The following is a 15,672-nucleotide window of genomic DNA, read 5'->3' as shown; positions in this document are numbered from 1 at the left end:
CCAGGGTGTATATATATTGTGTTAGAAAGTGGTGTTACATTATTAGTAATATTCTACAAATGAAATGTTTGCTGCCTAAGAATGTCTCTCATCATGAGATTGAAAGCAAATGATGACCTGATGACCCAGAAAAATGATATTGCCTGAACTGAAAAAACAGGGAGGCTGTGTGGAAGGGTTACACTATCAGTTTTTTAGGCAAAATGTGACCTGATAATCTGAACATATATGATTGGAAAAACGAGGTACTTTATTGAGAATAAATTTGAGAAGTATTGCTGATTTGTGAAAAGACACTGCATTATGAAAATCTACTTTTCATGAAATTTTAGATTTTATGGTATCAGAAAAACATTATTGCAAGCAGATTTACTTCATGTCAGAATTAACACTTTTCTGAACTATTCAGTTGCAGATTGAAACTTATTTGCTGCTGCAGCAGCATACTGAAACAACTTAACATCTGGTGCAGGGGTGGAATGCAGAGTTGACTATAGCAGCATTAATAAAATGCCTACTCCAACAGAAATGTACAATATATTGTTTAAGCAAATAATTATTTCCAGGCTAATTCTGTTAAGGGTATTTGGGGGGGGGGGAGAGAATATAAACACAGAAAAGACTTATGCGAACATGTGGTACATACTCTTGCTATGCTGGTAGCTTCTCTTCAGGAAAAAACCTAACATTTCTGAGATGGCTCATCAACTGCCCACAATCACTGTCAACTCATTTGCTCTCAGCTACCTAAAACTGTTTTTTAAAAAACCACAGGGATATGTTTCTTTAGTTCTTGGCCAGGGAGATAATACCTGAGAACTAAATTTTGAGTCACCTGTAACAATACGAATGATGATAATTGGGATGACTCATTCTCATCCTAGAATACATAAAATGTGTGGTTGTACAGGTAAATGTAAATCCTTAAGTTTCTATTCTGTTGCTATGTTAATATTCGAAAGCCTAGGTACAGAATGTCAAACAAGCTGATGAGTCTTATCACTCTGCAATGGCTCCTCCCTCCACCTTTTGGATTAACAATGTCAAGCAATGTCTACTAGCAATGTGTACTGGCCCTTGCAATATCAGAGAAGCAATAAACGAAATTGATGCCGAAAAGCTACTGTTCTGGGGGAGACTTCTGAAACATACCAGCCTTACACAGTTAATAAGAGAGAAATCAGAAGACAAATTACCAAGTACAATAAATTAAACAGTACGTATACAATGATCCTTTCAACAGGATATAAATTAGAGGAGACCGAAGCATTCAATGAATGAAAACGTGTGGTGCCAAAGAAATGGTGATTTCTGGGGAAATCTTTCTAAATCAAGAATTCTCCCAGTCTGCTACATCATAGTTATAAATACAAAAATCTTGACAATAAGGAACACATTTTCCAGCCAAACAGCTTTCCCTATTCTCTTAGGCAAGTGTGCTAACAGGTGTAGATTAGACCTTGTCGAGAGAAAAGGTTGGCTTCACCATCTAAACATATAAAGGGTAACTAAGGTTCCAAAATGTTTATGATGGTGTACAAGAGGAAAAGCTTGCTTTATTGACATAAATAAAACTCATCTTTTTGAAATTATCTACTGAAACATTAACAAGATTTGAACAAAAAAAATTAACTGCCGTTTTAGGTTTTGTTCACCTTAGTAACTTAAAATTTGCTCAAAAGCAAAGTTAGCCAGTCAATTAATAATGGGGGAAATGGGTTACATTACCAATTTTAATAGCTTTCCCAATTTGCATCTCATGTGTTATTTCTGGCTACATTAAACTGGGAAAGAAAAATATTCTATCAGGTTACACTAGGGTCCTCACCAGGAGGGACATTAAAAATAAATCACTAATATACTAGCAGCATTAAAGTCCTGGTCCTGATATGCACGCACACAAAAAACAAAACCCCACAGGGAAGCTGCAGTTTCCAGGAGATGCCTTTAAATCATTGCAATTCAGCCTCTATGTTTCATGTAGAAATATCCCAGTCTAACCAAGCTTAGAACATAATTTTTAAGTTAAACTTGATCTCTTTTCTTGGTAGCCTGCCTTTTCCAGAAGTTCTTACTGTAAAAAAAAAACAACACCTTTCCTATTACCAGCTTTCGTGTTTGTTTTACAAGATTCTGTTTCCATGTATCAAAGGAATGACGAAGACAGAAATGTCATCTCCTGAGCCCAGTCTGTCATTGGATATCCTCCAGCCTCTGTCTTTCAGCACTCCTCTGGCTCGCATTACCAAATCCTGAGCTGCTAATGTGTACCTGCATGAAGAAGAAACAGTCACAGATTACAGATGTTGTATAATAGTAAAGGTTTATTACTTGCTGGGCAAGGAAAGCATTCCATATATCCTCTCAAAAAGTATAAGATTTGCAGTGCAGGATTTGTGTTTCTATTTTACAGACCAGTCAAAACTGAAAAGCCTGCCAGCCCCTCTGCTTGTATGGCTGTCTTTTTCCAACCCAGTCGTCCAGAAGTTGGGGAAGGCTGCAATACAGATTGTTTTACAATGGTGCAGGAAGGATACCTGATCATGTGGAAGAACCCGACAGTGTAAATCCACTTTTAGTTGGACAGAAAAGGATAACTGCACATGTCAAGCACAGTTGTTATGAACAGCCACACTGCCCCAACATTCGATTTGTGCACAGTGGGAGAACTTGCAGCAGTCTAAAACAGTAAACCTTAACCATTCCTTCTTCCAAAGTCCTATCCATATCAGAGATCATAACTATTTTATCAAGCTTTAGCATTTTTGTAAGAACGTTTGAGGAAGGAGCATACAGTAGCTCAGTAGTAGAGCACATCCTTTACATGTGGCAGATGGTCCTAGGTTCTTGAGGTAAACATGTCCAGGGTGGATATACAAAGGCTCCCTGGAAAACTGCTGCCAGTGTATACAACAGGTGAGCAAAAGGAACCAGTGGCCTGACGGTGATGGAAGGTGGTTTTCTAAGTTCTTAAGAAGTAAGTTGGGAGAGGGGTTGTGGTTGATCTTTTTAGATGTATGTGGAAAATGTTCAATTTGTTTACTTTTTGATGAGTTTTATTTATTGTTTATGACTACTTTTGTTATGTTTGTAATTACACACATTTTTCCATGTTGTAAGCTGCCTTGAGCATGGTGTTAACTATGGAAAGGTGACATACAAATAAAATGATAGATGAATGAGACCCATGATAGATCTCTTTCTCTTTCTCTAGCACATGCAATCAGCCGTGCAGAAAGCCAAATTGCATCAGGATCTCATCGCTGAGACACGTTTCTCTTTGTGCCATCGGTCTTAATAGAAAGATGTCTGACATTACTCTATGGGCAGGGGTTGATTATACTTTTGTACCATGTATGGAAGATTCTTATTGTCTGCTGGATATTCTCTCCTTTTCAGTAAGAAACTGAGAGAAATCCTGTAGAAATTTGCAGTCAATAGCAGAAGAACCTAGGGATCGTCAATACTGGAAAAAGCAATTAAAACAGATACATATATATCAGACACCAAGATCCACAATTTGTAAAGACTTAAGGTAGAACTGCTGTATTTCAAGGTAAAAGAATATGATCTTCTTATTCTTTAAAATACTTTTAAAAAAAAGATGGGGGGAATTGAACTGAATTATATTACTATTATTTATGCGTCTCCCATCTGACTGGTTTGCCCCAGACACTGGCTGGCTTCCAGCAGAAAATAAAAAACATCAAACATTAAAAACTTCCCTATACAGGGCTGCCTTCAGAGGTCTTCTAAAAGCCATATAGTTGTTTATCTGTTTGATACCTGATGGGCAGGCGTTCTACAAGGTGGACACCACTGAGAAGGCCCTCTTGCCTGGTTCCTTGTAACTTCCCTTCTTGCTGTGAGGGAATCACCAGAAGGCCCTCAGAGCTGGATCTCCATGCTAGGCCTGAATGATGTGGGTGGAAATGCTGCTTCAGGTATATAGAGCCATGGCCGTTTAGGTCATTAAAGGTCAGTACCAACACTCTGAATTGTGCTCGGAAACATACTGGGAGCCAATGTAGATCCTTTAAAACTGGTGTTATATGGTCCCAGCAGCCACTCCCACTCACCAGTCAAACTGCCAAATAAGCATTAATTCATGAAAATCAATGCTAAACATAAGGAAAGCAAGCAGTGGCAACAGGAAAACGCACTATACGTAACTGGAATAAAAGGGAGGCTGCCCCTTCTTAGTAACAGATAAATGAGAAAGCATTTCAGGAACTTGGAGATTAATATCTCTAGCAGTGCATTACTGAATGCTTTATTCACTAATGTAGCAAATTTGGAATGCAACTGTCAAGGCAACTTTACAAAACTGCTGAAGTAGTTTTCAAGCAACTCATTCTCCTTAGGACCTAATTGGAATAAAGCTTTTCAGAACGTGCATTTGTTCCTGCTGAAGCTTCTAATATTGATCAGTGGAAGCACTGCAAAGGCAACAACACATTCCTGGCAAGCAGTCTGAATCTGAAAAGCACCTTGCTAAGGAAATATAAAAGGGAGAGATTACAAACCTGTGGGGGTCATCAGGGTCACAGTTTGGCAGGAAATTAGTGACTGCTTCTGCCACTTCTTCATTTAATAGTACATCCCAGAGTCCATCTGTTGCCAAGATCAACACATCATCAGGTCCATGCTCATACTGGAGAAGATCATATACCCTCACCTGAAAAACAAAAACAAACTCATTAGGTGAAGGAGAAACAAGGGTTTGTTTTTGTGGGTGTCCTAATGAATGCTGTATATTTCTGCTACCCAAAAAATCTACTTGTTTCCCTAGCAGTTAAGATCAAATGTGGCCACGTGTACAGTCTACACATTTAAGTGGAGATTCTTACCTACTTAGACTACTTTCTGAAGGGGGAGTTGCACCAGCACTATGTCCAAGTGCTGCTTTCTCTCGTTTTGCAGTCACCTCTAAGTCAACACTTTGAGCCTCATCAAGTAGTACAGGAAATCACTCGGCATCTTATTTATTTTAAAACAGACCTAGCTGATCTGGAAGCTTTGGAAGGTTCAAGGCAGGATCTGCTAATGCAGCATTCAGCCTGCAAACATGTCATGCAGGAAGAAGTGGAGTTTGGATTTGATATCCCGCCTTTCACTCCCCTTCAGGAGTCTCAAAGCGGCTAACATTCTCCTTTCCCTTCCTCCCCCACAACAAACACTCTGTGAGGTGGGTGGGGCTGAGAGACTTCAGAGAAGTATGACTGGCCCAAGGTCACCCAGCAGCTGCATGTGGAGGAGCGGGGAAGCGAACCCGGTTCACCAGATTACGAGACTACCGCTCTTAACCACTACACCACACTACCATTACAGACAATTTTAGTCTGCAGCAGCAGCTTTTCACTAAGCTCCCACCTCTATAAAGGCAAAACACGGGGGAAACGTATGGTTCAGCTGCATGACAATTGAGAGAAGGTGACACGCCCTAGTCTGACAAACCAACCTGAAGCTGATCTATGTATGTGACGTGCAGGATATTCTCAAATGTTTTGACAGAAATGGAACTAACAGAAAACTCACATACCTGAGTATTTTTCATAGTCCTGCATGCTGATTAAAAAACTTTACAAAATAAATGTTCACTTACAGCCTGCTGAGTATGGCATCCAAAATATATTCCTTGGCTGCACTGACAGATTTTATTGAACCAGCAGAAGGATAAAGGTCATTTTATGTATTTCCAAGTGTGTCTTCTGTGAGAGATGCAGGTCTTCTAGCTGCCTGCTTCATACTCCCCATTGTCAAACCACCTGGCTCCTTTAAGTCCGAAAACAAAACCTTCAGGAGTCCTTCTGAATTACTAACGGAGCACTTTAATTACTCCAGCAGTAGCTGTATTTTCAGAGAAGTGAAGTGACCTTGTGACAACTGACAAAAGGAAGTTATTATCGGGACTAGGATTTGGAAACAGCACACCTGGCTGGGAATGCTGATTTATCCTTACGGCTGGCAGGGTCAGTGCTCTGCGGTTGTGTTGGGAAACACACTTGGCATTGCTGTAAGAGAATCATTTATCCTCTCTTTGTGTTGTGCTAATCTTTGAAATCCAGGATTAGGAAATGTATATGGAGTACTTAGACTTCTTAATGTAGTTAGATCCCAGTGCAAACATTCAATATTCCCTTTAACTAATGGAGAAACTTGGATTTTAAAAAATGAAATATATCATTTACTAAGGTGGAAGATGCGATTAAGGAATTAGAAGCTGATGAGCTAGACACACAATTGCTCATTCCTCATTCAAAGTGTCAAAAATTAAACGCAAAAGTTGTCAAGTCCACTGCAGAGGAACATAACTTACACCCTCTAGCTACCAACAAAGTGTTACACCACCAGAGACCTATAACACAGCACAAAGTACCCATGCTCATTCCCCCACTTCTCATTAGCTAAAAGCAAGAAGATAAACGCAATGCACCTCTTTCATACAACAAAGGACTAGACCTGCCTCCTATTAAAGTATGTATCAGAACAAACAACAGAATAGATAGTGGCTTCTCCTTGTTTATAGCAATGTAGGCTTTAAAAATATGGTTAAATCTATACAATGAACACAAAATTACACAGATGCTGTATGTCAACACTTAACCTTTTCTTGTTTGCTTGCTTTAAATATGTATTTATTAATTTTCAGAGAAAAAAAGCCAACAATTAAACAGCAAGTGGAAAGGCAAGAACCAGATAAACATTCCCCAACCCTAGAATGGCAGAGCCAGCTTCCATATTTAGTGATTGTAATCCCACAGCTTTTCAGAAGTGCCAGTCACAGTGCCAATATCCAACCAAGTCATTTCTTCCTAATTAAATATGATGTGTGGGTTGGGTGGGCTGGATGGAGAGCTAAGACAGCTAATGATGGAATAAATGTGGCACATTTGAGAAACAAAGTTTGCTCTCGGTGCCCATCAGCTGGCCGATGCTGAATGTAAGCCCTCTGAAGTCACACTGATTGGATCTGAGAGCATGCCTGCAAAGGGATTCATTACACCTGCAAAAATTGACATTTTCTTTTCACTGCAGATTGGTACCTGAGTCCAAGCTACTCCCACAAATGGACAACTTCAAAGGGGCTTGTTGTCCTTGTCAATCAGCTGAGCCCTGGCTACCAAGGAAGAATCAACAATACCTACCCACCCACAACATGTCAGTTGTGGAGCATGTGGGGTATGGGGGGGGGGGGAGGAAATGGCCTCATGGGCCAAATTAGCTTGTTCCCAACCACTGCACTATGTGTTCCATCACTATTTTCCTATAGTGTATGTCAGGGTGATTCGAGATAGCTACCTGTCTTGAGCACTCTCTTCATTTTTTGCTTTATGGTACAGCACCCAGCTAGGAACAAGAGCAGCAACATCTTGATACACTGTCCTTTAATCTACACCCAGGTAGAAAATGTTCCTATCACTTCAGACTCAACTAGCCACAAAATGTTCTCATTCTCATCCTTGAAATCCTTGTCATTCTTCTGGGTCTCCTTCCCTAAGAAATGGTCATATATTTTATGAAAGTGATGGCCTGAAGCAGGGAAAACAGTTACCTTGGGAGTTATTCTGGGCTTAAGAGTTTTATGTGAAGATGTCCTAAATGACACAAAATGTGTTTTGAAAGCTTTACCAAGCTCAAAGCACAACATGCAACACTCCTGATATGACCCATTTTTCACTATGGAATTCAAGAGAAACAGTCAACATAAGCAATCCTCGGCTACTTTACAACTGATCAACAGAGCTACTTAAATAAAATTAATCCTCTCTTAATTGCATTTTTCCTTCTCATCTAACTCACTGACAAACATAGAAATACAATCCAAATGATTTATATGTAACTTTTAAAGTCTGGTACTCAGCTTTATTATCTGCTATACTCGCCAATTAACCCCCTCCCCCTTTAGGGTTTGCTTTTAAAAAATAAGACACCCACCAAACAGCTCCTCTATGTTTCCTGCCCTGTAGTAAATTTCCAGAACAGAGTGCCAAATGTCCACTTTATGGTTCTATAACTTTTATACTAATGTTTGTCAAATGTGTTTTATGGGCTTTCTAAATCCCTCTAGACAGCTATAAATTTAACATACATCCTCTAGCCATATTTGGCTGCAATCCTAAACTCGCTTACTTGGGAGTGAGCCCCACTGAACAAAGGGACTTACTTTTGAGTAAACATGCATAGAATCGTACTCTTAGACAGGGGAATGAGTTTTGACCATCTTTTCCGTAAGCCACAGCCATGTTCCCTATTTAAGGTGTTCATTGCAGCCATTTTTCATGTGGACACCTAAACATTTCACAAGCAGGTTAAGACATGTTGCAAACATTTTTAAAGCCATAGTTTAGGTCCCTTGTCCTGTTCCTATAAAAAAAGTGTGAATGTTTTACCTCTGGTGACGAGGACAAAAAAGGTTTGATGTAGATGTTTGAGTCATGCACCTTCAAGTCATGGTCTCCAAGTCCTCTCGTAACCCCAATAGTTGCCATGACACGAGCCTGGAAACGGAGAAAGAAACCAGTTATAGTGCTGTTCTGGGAGGCAGCTGTCTATGTGAAAGCTGTTACCAGCAACTGCGCCAATAAATCCTACTCAAAATGCTTGACTGCATGAAGGGGCAAGTAGGAACATATGAAGAAGTCACACCCCACCTAGATTATTTATGTGCTGGATATCCTCCCCAGCAAACACATGATCAGCATTTGTTGGGTGGGGGGTTGCTATCGTACTCATACATAGAGTTTCCAACATGGCATATTCAGGGTTCCTGTCCCATGTTGGAAAGCCTACACCCAAGGAAGACAACCCCCTTGAGTCTAATCTTGTGTTGGCTGGGGAGTGAGCCCACCACAAAAAGGCAACTGGCATGTGAGCCAAAGCAGGTAGAAAGCTGTTCTCATCACCACAGCCACCAGTACAAAGGTGTGCTAGTCACCACTGCCATCCAATCGTACAGAAGCAGTGCTGGATCAAGGAGTGGCCTCAAGCTGCAAGCCAGTGTCTTCAGGGTGACGGCAACCCCATCCAAGACAGCCTGCATTCCAGACCCTGAAGTATGTGGTTACATTTCAAGAGCCCATATCCTGTCATGAGTCAAAGCCTATACAGTGGTACCTCGGGTTAAGAACTTAATTCGTTCTGGAGGTCCGTTCTTAACCTGAAACTGTTCTTAACCCGAGGTACCACTGTATTACCAAGCAAGTTGAGGGAATGTTGCCCAAGACTGATCACCTGAGACCTGAAGTAATTGCACACATTCAAGTAAATGACTGCAGTTATAGCATATGTGACAGATCATATAAACTCACCTACAGGGCATAACCTGTACCCTTCTTTCATTATACAAAAAAACTTTGGCAAGGACTGGGGGGTTTTTTGGCCTAAAATAGAGGCAACAGTTCTTTATAAAACAATGAACACAACAACAAATACCTAGCAAGAAAACTCTTGGGACAGCCTGCTGCTCCCAGAAGTTGACTACAACTATAACCATCACTGACCACTAGCCATGTTGGATGGGGCTAATGGAAGTTGTAGGGCAGAAGGTTGGGGAAGCCCATCACAGAACAATCAAATGTCCTCTACCAACCCCCCAACCCCCCTTTCTGACACCTTTGCATCAGCCCTGGGATCCCTTAGCAAAAGAGTAGGATTCTTGAGACAGCTTATGGTGCAGATACATCATTTTACTGATGGTACTGGTTTACTGACAATACTGGACACTCTCAATTCTGGCTCTAAAATACACTGCAAAGTAAACCCACTAAGCCCAAACACAAAAATAGGGAGAAAAATAAATTTAGAAGTAACAGGTGTACAAATACTTCTGAAAACAAACCAGCCCATCAAATCGTACAGATAAGCCACATCAGGTTTGAGTCCTGCATAGCTAGATTAATTCTGAAGATAGGCTATTAAAACAAAAATCAAATAAGCAATAAAGCCATTGGGAAAGAGTTGCTTAGAAACAGTGTGAGCACACCAATGCCAATAATCTAAGACTTCAGTGCCCTTTTATTGATCCTAGAGTTGTATCTCTCAGGCATGCTGGGATCAGTGCAAATAACCTTGCTGTTTTTAATTATGCATCTCTTTCAAGAGCATTCTCAGTCTTTCCACAAACACCCCTCTCCTGAAAGAGAATTTTATTCCTAAGCTTGAACCGAGCAGTGAATGCAGCTAAGAGCACATACACAAAATAAATCCATGCACCAATAAAGTTCAGTCTTGCTTGATCCCAATACACTAAGATTGTGCTCAAAACTAATTAAACAAACATTACGTCTTTTGTCTTTTCCCAGCTTTTATTGGCTCACATTTAATGTAGTGGTCAAGTTGCAGTGAGCTGTCTGCAAATCAAATAAATAAATATTTTATTTTCAAAAAGCCTCTTTCAGTCCCGATTGCTTGAAAGAAAGAAAAATAATTAAGTGGGTGAAAAAAGAAAATTCATCCGTAAATGTTATTGAACCGCTTTCACACACACACACCCATAGACTGCATTTTCCCCCTTACAGACAGCAGGAACTGATTTACGGCAGGCACAATATTCTTTCAAGCTGTCAGAACGATAAAATAAAGAGATAGCAAGTGGAAAACGATGGACTGCTTGAGGCTAAATTGAGTGGTAAACAGTTATAAGGCACCATATTCCTCTGAAATGGATTCCTACCTTCTTGCCTTCTCCGTATATAAGAGGAAACTTCAAGTCATCCTCTTCAATGGTTTTGTATGCCCTGTGGGAAGATAAACAGCATTTTATAAAGCTTGCACTCAATTATTGACCCAATGCCCTGACACTAGGTGACTCTTTGCTTGTTATGGCTTTTTCTCCACAAGTTTGTCTAGGCTCCAACTTTATAATGCATTCCGAATTTCTTTCTCTCTCTCTTCATACTACACCTGCTGGATGGTACCATTTTTGCAAAAGAAAAAGTTAAGCAAAGAACATAATGTAATTTTATAAACAAGCCCTACCTTCTCATTTTAATAACAGATGGGAAAGTAAGTTGGGAAAACATCCCAATTACTAGAAGTGTGGGCCACAGTGTCCACCAAACAACAACACAAATCCATTTAAGAATGGAATCTCATTGTTAATTGGTAGCTGTGAGAAACAGCAGGGTTTGTAGATAAAGGATGGCATAAACCAGCTCTTTTAAGAAAATCCATCAGAAGCTAAATACATAAAGGAAAGCTTGAAGTTTGATACAGCTTTCATCAGGTTATTTAATGCTCATCTGACCTTGACTATGACATTCAAACTTGCCAGAAATTCTCAGTGCCAGGATCCCCTACACTTTCCAAATAATTACTGGTAAGCCAATATGGAAAGCAGCTCGCTGTTGGAATTAGTACGCCAGACACTTGTAGGTTGATTGGCCTATATGGGTGCTTATACCTGCTGCATGTGCCCTGAGACGCTGTAAATGACCCAAGGGTCCACTATATACATGGAGAGTTTACTGCATACTATTGTTTTGTGCACAATTACTTTCCACATGGGGAGTGTCCTTACCCAGGGTGGTAAGAAGCCACCCTGAGAGAAATAAAATAGGCAGGTCTGCTCTGCTTGTATTTCATAGAATCACAGAACTGTAGAGTTGGAAAGAACCCCAAGGGTCATCTAGCCCAACGCCCTGCAATGCAGGAATCTCAGCTAAAGCATCCATGACAGATGGCCATCCAACCTCTGCTTAAAAACCTCCGAGGAAGGAGAGTCCACCACCTCCTGAGGGAGTCCCACAACCACTATTGTTTCTCTGGACACTGAGGGATGAGCATTTAGGGTTCTGTTAGTGAGACCCAGGAAAGCACAGAAGTCTACAGCTGGTGACTAAGATTATGTGCCATTGCAAATAGATTTGAGCATGAAGATTCTGAAATACAAGATTTTCATGGACCTGGCCACTGAATATTAAACTTGGGGAGGGGTCCTGCTTTTTAACCTTGGCTAATGGTTTATTGTTCTGAGACATGGACAAAACTGGACCTGTCAAAGAAAAGGAAGCAGCTCTTTTTCTAATTGACACGCTAGCAATTGTTGAAAGGGACTCAAAAATAAGCTGTGAAAAACTGTTTGATACACCTGCCCAGTCTCCCTCTCCCGCCACACCATACGCCCCATTTTTATTTTACAGTGCACACCCATCTGGGCAATTTCGCTTGACAGCAAAGCAATAAAACTATGTTTATGCTGTCCATGTCAGTTATAGGCAGAGCACAGTGTGTTAAATATGCTGTGCCACTGCCGTCATCCCACAAACCCAGACAGAGAGAAAGAGAGAATAGAGGAAGCCCTTTTCAAAGCATGCCAGCATGACAACTCTGGAGAAATCCGTTTAATCCAACAGCACCAAACAATAAAATCGCAGCTAAGTGGCAGCTCCACTGCCTTTGAGAGAAATCAACGGCTGCCAAAGCATGACGGAAACTATAGTAAAGGTGAGGCTGCAATATGGCCTTGAGCCTAACATTCTCTCGGCACCAAATCACATCAGAATGGCTTTTAAAAGCAAATGCAGGATCGTATATTCTAAAGGCTGTACTTTCGAAAGTTGCTGCTGCTTCCTTCCATCTCACCACCCGCATGGCATTTGTGAAGGCCTCTTGCACTCGACAGGAGCACTCATTAAAGGGTAAGCGTGTGTGCAGGCTGGCAGTTGGATACAAATTGAAAACGAAAATAGCATTCAACATTTACAAAAGGAAGGCTGGAAAAACAACAACACGCATAGCAGTAGCTTGATACCCCCTCCACACAAAAAAACACCTGGGAGTGGCACAGTAGCACCACCAATTGGCCTTGTCCCATTCTAACTCCACAGAAACCTAACACAGACTATGTTGTAGTTTTTCTCCCCTTTTGACAAACTGTCCCTACAAGGTTTTTAATTCAGTGATTGGCATTTACCTCCCCACACTTCTTTTTTTACACCCATGCTTTCACACAGACACCATCTCTTAACCTGGAGGAAGAACAACACGGATGTCATTCAATTGTTATACTAAACAGGTATGTATCTTTTGCTCTATTCTGGTGTTGGAAACTACCCAGAGTGGCTGGGGCAACCAGGTCAAATGGGTCAGGTACAAATAATAAAATTATTATTATTAATAATTATTAATATTATTATTATCATCCTAGCACAATTGTCCCATCAGGCTGCTGATGGAATCAGAGCACTGCTCTCCTGGCCATTCACTACCCGTAAGACCTCTGCCAGACAGCTAAATGCAGGTGCAGTGCCAACACCACCACTTGATAGGTGCAATAATGCTCTCTCACCTGTGCTCATTCAGGTTCAGGTTGGAATTTCTGCCACCTGCCCTCCAGCCGCTGTACTTGCTGCTTCATCACACACAGATACCTGGAGTGCGAAGGCAACCTGAGAAGTCTGCAGGATCAGTGTGGGCACTTTTACCTGAACTACTGTAGGTTGCCTAGGGGACTATGTTATACGGAAACAAAAGTTCTTGAAGTTCATTCAAGTTTGCTATGTGTTGATTCATACATATTCAGAAGGGTGTGCTAGTAACTCAATGCCCATGGGTAATCTATATTTATGCAAACATAAGCAAGAGGGGAAGTTCTAGTAGGCAACTGCAGGAGGCGTGAACCACCCCTTTTTAGTAAATGGCAGTGGGGAATAAGTAGAGACTTGCCTCTTAACTTTTTCTCAGGGCTGCAAACAGTGATGCATTCTAAAAGGTCTGCTCTCACACTTTGCTCTCCTCCAAAGTCCCTAAGCAGCACAAGTCTCTTGCTTACGCACTGCTTCAGATTCCAAATGCAATTCCTTCCCTTGAAGAAATAAAGAAACCACAGGAGGGAAACGAGGCCACGGAAGCTAGGCCAGAAACAGACCCACAAGGGTGAAGGAGCTAAATCCAATTGCAGCTTGGTAAGAGTGAACGTGAAGGAACTCTGGTTGCTTTTGTACAATGCAATGCATTCTAAGAAGGTGGTGATAAGAAAACAAGTGAGGTCTGAACACAGTATGAAGTAAAACTGCAGGTACTAGAAGTATCCAGTACCAAAAAGAAAGAAATCCCTACAGGAAGACGGCACAAATCAGTATTGTCAGTATTTTACATCCTTGCAAATGCTTTTAAAACGGGGTTCAATTAGCATCAGAAGATTAAGGCTGGAGTGTGCCACTTTTCCAGGAAATGTAAAGAAAGACATCCTTTCGGGAACAATCTCTTTTTTATTTTGCTGCACAGATATGTCATTGGTTCCCTTTTCTTGAACTCTGAGACTTAATCCCAGTTCATAAGAATTCAAGAGGAGGGTAATTTGTTACTGTTTTTTGGGCGGGAGGGTAATTTTATACAGTGGTACCTCGGGTTACATACGCTTCAGGTTACATATGCTTCAGGTTACACACTCCGCTAACCCAGAAATAATAACTCGGGTTAAGAACTTTGCTTTAGGATGAGAAGAGAAATCGTGCTCCAGTGGCACGGCAGCAGCGGGAGGCCCCATTAGCTAAAGTGGTGCTTCAGGTTAAGAACAGTTTCAGGTTAAGAACGGACCTCTGGAATGAATTAAGAACATAACCAGAGGTACCACTGTAATAGTATTTACTGATATTCAATAAAACACACACATACTTTCTATATTAAAAGGGGGGCTTCAGTTCTGGAATTTCAAAGCCTGGCTAGGCAGGATTCTTCAGTTAGCTGTTTATGCAGAGTAGGAGAAATCAAAGCTAAGGACAAGCCCATTAAGCAACATGCACAATTCGGGAATGGCTATTTTCTTCACTCTTGCTTCAGCTGTGTTGCTGTCAAAGATAGTAACACTTAACAAGCAGGCCAAGGCAGCAGTGTTCCAACGATTCAAACTATCCAAGGGTCTATTATTACCATGTGCCAACACAGCTGAGTGTATTGTGCAAAAACCTTAGCAATGTCACAGAGAATGACGGCCAGAACACACCTCTCAAGTTCATGTGATGCGCTCGCATGAGCTAGCTCTGTATAAGAGACACAACTTCCAGATAAAAGAATTTCACACAGAAGCATTATTATATATTAGGGCATAAGAAATGGAATCTAGAATGAACCTAGTCTGAAACTCTTGTGTGACACCATTTCAGTTTTATCAGTCATTGTCCTGAACCAAATATTATTTGCACATGCACTTCCTTATCGGAGGATTGTGGGTTGATTTTGGGTTTCTTGTTTAAGCCTGCATTTGTGCAACTGCAGCTACGTGTGCACTCTCTCTCTTTCACTTGTGCGCTCTCTCTCTCTCTCTCTCTCACACACACACACACACACTTGTTCAGTTTAACAAATAAAAAGATCAACCAGAATTCCGCAGACCTCAACTGTGAGATCAAAACTTTAGCTTCTGTTTGTATTACTTGTGTAGGTAGATAGATAGGTGCAACATTAAAATGTTTGCAAGGTTCCAATAACGAAAGAGATGGGGTGACAACAATTTATAGGAAGAGGAAAATAGAAAATTGCATAAGTTGCACGAGACCATGTACTACTTTAACGAGATAGGTGAAGCTGGAAGTGGTCGAGACCACCCAGCTGGCTTCATAGCTGAATGGGAATATGGACCTGACTTTCTCAAGCAAGCACACACACAGAAGAACATAAGAAGAGCCTGCTAGATTAAGGCAGTGAAACATCTAGTCCAGCATCTAGTCC

General features: G+C 40.9%; 2 protein-coding genes across 8 annotated transcripts in view; one reads left to right on the top strand and one right to left on the bottom strand.

Annotated features, from left to right (window-relative positions):
* The window catches only part of MON2 (MON2 homolog, regulator of endosome-to-Golgi trafficking), an 83,201-nt gene extending 80,019 nt beyond the window's left edge, over positions 1–3,182 (top strand). For all 6 annotated transcript variants that reach the window (XM_081211397.1, XM_081211395.1, XM_081211393.1 and 3 more), the window contains one exon: positions 2,414–3,182. The gene's annotated coding sequence lies outside the window, so the exon portion shown is untranslated. The remainder of the gene's footprint in view (positions 1–2,413) is intronic.
* PPM1H (protein phosphatase, Mg2+/Mn2+ dependent 1H) overlaps positions 2,078–15,672 on the bottom strand; it is an 82,360-nt gene continuing 68,765 nt past the window's right edge. For both annotated transcript variants that reach the window (XM_081211688.1, XM_081211689.1), the window contains exons 7-10: positions 10,676–10,739; positions 8,394–8,501; positions 4,527–4,678; positions 2,078–2,271 (exon numbers count right to left, since the gene is read on the bottom strand). In XM_081211688.1, coding sequence (XP_081067814.1) covers positions 2,124–2,271; positions 4,527–4,678; positions 8,394–8,501; positions 10,676–10,739 — 472 coding nt within the window. In that variant the 3' untranslated portion in view covers positions 2,078–2,123. The remainder of the gene's footprint in view (positions 2,272–4,526; positions 4,679–8,393; positions 8,502–10,675; positions 10,740–15,672) is intronic.

This window comes from Podarcis bocagei, assembly GCF_964188305.1.
Source record: "Podarcis bocagei genome assembly, chromosome: 10".
Taxonomy (NCBI): Eukaryota; Metazoa; Chordata; class Lepidosauria; order Squamata; family Lacertidae; genus Podarcis; species Podarcis bocagei.
The sequence above is the reverse complement of the archived record's forward strand: the minus strand, read 5'-3'. Positions and strand labels throughout refer to the sequence as shown.